Source organism: Macrobrachium nipponense, chromosome 31 (genome assembly GCF_015104395.2).
Source record: "Macrobrachium nipponense isolate FS-2020 chromosome 31, ASM1510439v2, whole genome shotgun sequence".
Lineage (NCBI taxonomy): Eukaryota > Metazoa > Arthropoda > Malacostraca > Decapoda > Palaemonidae > Macrobrachium > Macrobrachium nipponense.
Genome location: NC_061093.1, coordinates 60052164 through 60057163, shown reverse-complemented (window position 1 = coordinate 60057163; position 5000 = coordinate 60052164). Strand labels below are relative to the sequence as shown.

The 5000-nt window shown below is 39.0% G+C and overlaps 1 protein-coding gene and 1 pseudogene across 1 annotated transcript; one reads left to right on the top strand and one right to left on the bottom strand.

The window, feature by feature from the left end:
• Nucleotides 1-467: 467 nt before the first annotated feature.
• Nucleotides 468-1070, top strand: LOC135206563 (cuticle protein AMP1A-like; annotated as a pseudogene).
• A 2286-nt stretch (nt 1071-3356) lies between these two features.
• LOC135206879 (cuticle protein AMP1A-like) lies at nt 3357-4449 on the bottom strand. The gene is made up of 3 exons (XM_064238359.1): nt 4415-4449; nt 3710-3948; nt 3357-3591 (listed from the first exon to the last, which is right to left on the bottom strand). Exons 1-3 carry the CDS (start codon nt 4421-4423, stop codon nt 3357-3359), a joined length of 483 nt encoding a protein of 160 aa, XP_064094429.1. The 5' UTR covers nt 4424-4449.
• Between the last annotated feature and the right edge of the window lie 551 nt (nt 4450-5000).

Below are 5000 nucleotides of genomic sequence, written 5' to 3'. Positions count from 1 at the left end.
CTGTAGTCTGAAAAAATAAAAAACTAGACTTACCTGAGGCAGGAGAGCTTGACACATTGTTAGAAAAAAATTTCATCAGCAAGACAGCCTTAAGAGTGTAGAATTTTGAAAAGAAGAATATTCTACCGGGAACCTATTTAATGGTGATTAAAATGCTGGTTTTTTGTAAAAGAGAATTTTACATGGATAAGAAGTAAGGGAAGAATAAATAAAAGATTCTTGTTGACAAGCTACATTAAGCCTACAAGTTTAGAGTATATCAGATTTCATATTATGGTTTTCACAATTAATTCTACAAGGAATTAAGAGCTTTAGGTCAATTCCAACAAAATATTTATCAAAAATTCTCTCTTCATTTGTTCACTAGGAAATGCAAACCGTTGACTTCTCCAGTATCTATTTGTTTATTTATTTATCTAATGATAATATATCTCAAAACAAATCAGGGTTATCACGCTTGCCCTGGCCACCGTGGCCCTTGCTGCCCCTCAATACAGCTACGATGCCCCTGCTGGCCGCTCCAGCGCCGATTTCCTCCGAGGAAGTAGCTATCTTGAGGGACGAGAGAGTCCACGAAGACGACGGCAAATACAACTTCGACTTCGAATCCGAAATGGCATCAGGTTCTCCGAGGCTGGATCTCCCGACGGAGATGAGGACGCCATCGTCAGTGCTGGACAATACTCGTGAGTTTCTCCACGGTCTCTTTTAAATGACTTTGAACTAAAACATTGAATATAAAGTCGATAATGATAAACTATTTTCCTTTGAAACACAGTACAATTACATTTTGTTATCCTTGCAGCTACACTGCTCCTGACGGTACCGAAGTCGTTGTGAAATACGTCGCCAACGAGAACGGCTTCCAGCCCCAGTCCGACCTTCTGCCAGTAGCCCCCGAATTCCCCCACCCAATTCCCCAGTTCGTGCTGGACCAGATCGCCTTCGCTGCTGAGGAAGACGCCCGCCGTGCCCGTGATGGCTCTCGAGAGGCTCCTTCCAGGTCCTACGGCGCCCCTCAGTAATCTCCTTTGACCTTAAAGGGGATTTCTTGAAGCTGTGATCACGAACTGCTATATATTTATTCTATTTATTTATCAAATAGAATATTCGATTTATTTAGTGGCTTTCTCTTTTTTTACCTATGAGACCTAAATTAAGAATATGCATAGAAAACATGTGAAAGTAACATGTTAAACCTATCATTATCTATGGATATAATCCGAAGAAGTACAAACTCAACTTAGGTGGGATAAATTGCAACGATGTCCTGAAGACGTGGTGAAGTTTGAATTAAGTTGTTAAGGTTTTGAATTTTGAGCAAAGTTTGAGTCAGATAATATGACCTGTAGAATGACATCACCTGTACAAAGGGTTTTAAATATTTATTTCCGAAAAAGGAAGAGCACCATTTAAGTAGACAATACTTTAAATTTGTCGTCAAAATTGAAGAATATATGAGTGACTGAATGAAAGGTCTTATTCTATTTTCAGCTTAAAAATTACCTCTCTGGCCACTGGAGTAACTATTCAAAAACATATAATATCCTACATTTTTTTTTTTTTTTTGAATTGTATAATGGAAAAGATTAATGAATGAGTTATGGGCATAATGGAATAACGTTTGTACATTTTTTATGTTTTTCTCTCGGCCTCTCCCATTATGCTAATACTTCCCACAGTCATGGGCTATATTGCGGTAATGTAAATTGAAAAGAAAAAACATAAAAACTACCCCTAGGGATCTATAAGTAATTGAACCACACGAAAAAAAACTTTTGTACCACATATACACACAAATATATATATATATACATATATATATATATATATATATATATTATATATATATATATATATATATATATATATATCTATATATATACTCTAGATATATGTATGTGTGTGTGTCTGTACACATATATAGTTTCATACACATATTTGTAAATAAATCCCATCACAAATTCACACAAACACACACATATGTATGTATGTATATGTATGTATGTTTGTGTTTGAATAATAAGGGTGGTTCGTTACGTATATTTGACAATTATTCTCTATACTGTAAAAAATAAAAATAATGTTGAAAAATTAATGTGCACCCCCAGTCAACGCCGCCTATATTTGCATCAACTGAGAGAACTTCAAGTTTCAGTATATACGAGTAAAAACTCTAAATTAATCTTCGCTCTTCAGAAAGGAATGTATTGTATTTCCCGTTGCACAGATAACTTTGTACGACATATCTGTAACCATTAATATACAAAAATTCAAAACCTTGACATTTCCATTCAAACTTCAGGAGTTTTCGGGACATACGACGCTTCTATTTAGTCTAAGCTGGATTTATGTCTCCTCCAACTGTACGTAGTTAACGTGAGTCCGCAAATATTTTAGCAATTAGAAGTCAAGAGTGTTATATGTGAAAGCATAGGAATTTCATGGAATATTTTATTTGATTTATAAAGAGACTGAAATACAGAGAAAGTCACAAAAGTATCGAGCAGTTGCTTTTATATCAAAGGTTTTGCTGAGTGGCCTCGTAACGCTTCTATGGAGCTTCACTTAAGTAATCGGAAGCGAAGGTAGGAATCAGGGAACTACTATGGTAGATTCGCATCAACTGTGCATCCGATGTCTAGGCCAGTCCCTTACGACGCTCCTGATGGGCTGTTGATAAGCCAGTCGCAAGGCTGGAAACTCTCTGTCTCTCTCGAGAGTTCACATAGGCAGGATGTATGTTCCAAATCTCCTAAGGGATACTTTTGAAAGACGTATCCCTCACAGGAGAAGTGGAACATACATCCTGCCTATGTGAACTCTCTCGAGAGACTGAGAGTTTCCAGCCCTGTCATTGGTTTATCAACAGCCAATCAGGAGCGGCGTTACGGAATGGCTTTATACATTAGATGCACGGTTGATGTAAATCTACTATAGAAGGTTGTCGAACTAGGCATTGAACGGTATTTCACACCGACTTCATTACCGTCTGAAAAAAGTGTAGCTGTAAAGAAATCAGGACCTTCACGTATGTTGAAGCTTATATTCAAGCATATCTGTCTTATAATAACTAATATTAACTATCTCGTTTGGAGATCTATGGCTCTAAGATCCGGATGCCATTTTCCATCGACAGACAGAACACCAATATAATCAATCACTTAATAAGGTGCTATTTTGAATAATGTCCCATCATCACTAGATGTATGGATGGGGGGTGTGCATAGATAAGCTGATTCCTTATATCATATGTAAAGAAAACAAACTAAATAATTTTCTGATAAAATTCTATTATAAATAGAATAAATACATGAGTAATTTGTGATCACAGCTTCGAAAAGTTGTCTTTTGGGTCAAAGGAGATTACTGGGGGCGCCGTAGGACCTGGAAGGGAGCCTCACGAGAGCCATCACGGGCACGGCGGGCGTCTTCCTCAGCAGCGAAGGCGATCTGGTCCAGCACGAACTGGGGAAATTGGGTGGGTGGGGGAATTCGGGGGCTACTGGAAGAAGGTCGGACTGGGGCTGGAAGCCGTTCTCGTTGGCGACATATTTCACGACGACTTCGGTACCGTCAGGAGCAGTGTAGCTGCAAGGATAACAAAATGTAATTTTACAGTATTTCAAAGCAAGTAGTCTATCATTATCGACTCCATATTTAACTTTTTAATTCAAGAACGTTTGAGAGAGACCGTGGAGAAACTCACGAGTATTGTCCAGCACTGACGATGGCGTCCTCATCTCCGTCGGGAGATCCAGCCTCGGAGAACCTGATGCCATTTTCGGATTCGAAGTCGAAGTTGTATTTGCCGTCGTCTTCGTGGACTCTCTCGTCCCTCAAGATAGCTACTTCTTCGGAGGAATCGGCGCTGGAGCGGCCAGCAGGGGCATCGTAGCTGTACTGAGGGGCAGCAAGGGCCACGGTGGCCAGGGCAGCGATGATCACCTAATAATGAAAAAACTCGTTATAATTTAAAAGCACTATAGATCTCTCGACCAATGGGGATTTTGACTCTCCTATCAAATATGTGTGGAGATGCAGAAAGTAATATATCTCTTATTTTCTTTATATTAAAGTCATTAGACAATTCACCATTCATTTTCTTGAGTTACTATAGAATGTTTACGTAGAGTAATTATATATTTCAATTAAATTCTTAAAGCTTGTAAGTCTGGCGACAAGAATCTTTTGTGTTCCTTTTCTTGTTTTGGATCCTTACAAAATTCTGCTTTGACAGAGCATTGAATTTCACTCTTCAGATCACATTTGCTGGAGAATGCCCTTTTTTTATATTCAGCATTTTAGCATCTAATGTCCTCCCACCCATAAGCCGTATTCTACGTTTTGCAAACGGAAATAGTTTCGTATCTTACAGAACAATACATCCAGCCATCCATAATCCAGTACTTACAAACTTCATGTTGTCGGATGTTGTCTAGTAATAGACTGATGATTAAGTTCCTGGATTCGCTATATATAGGGCAATCGAGGAGGGGGCGGGGGCGGGGCGGGGAACGCCTTTGACCCTAGCACCATTTCTCTGGCACTGACCTTCGCAGTGACCGTTGGCGTGGCCTTCGTTTAGTAGATCTTCATTGCATACTGATACATCGTTTTGGGTTCGAAAATCTTCCTTGTACCTTTCTAACTTTTTTTTTTGGGGGGAGGGGGGGCGGGGGCGGTCCGGGGCTTGGGTGTGTTTCTAAACCTGTTTATGCGATAAAATCTGGGTAATAGACGTGAATTAATATTTATTTAACTTTGGCATACTCTGTCGTTTCGTTTATCTTTCGAAATATTATCCATTTTAAAGGACTATTCAGTTCATCCCTGTACATAATTATTAAACTACAAGGGTCATGAAATGACAGGAATCAGTCCAGGTGTCTTTTCAGTGACTGACATCACTGGATGAATTCTCAGTGAAAAGAATGAAAACCTTCAGTGTTTCTCTCTTACTTAAATGAGATGGTTGCAACGAACAAGACAACGAAGAT

Bases quoted from the DNA above. Each gene is read 5' to 3' on its own strand.
- LOC135206879 (XM_064238359.1), bottom strand. The intron at 3,592-3,709 runs GTGAGTTTCTCC...TTATCCTTGCAG, and splicing joins GTCAGTGCTGGACAATACTC to CTACACTGCTCCTGACGGTA.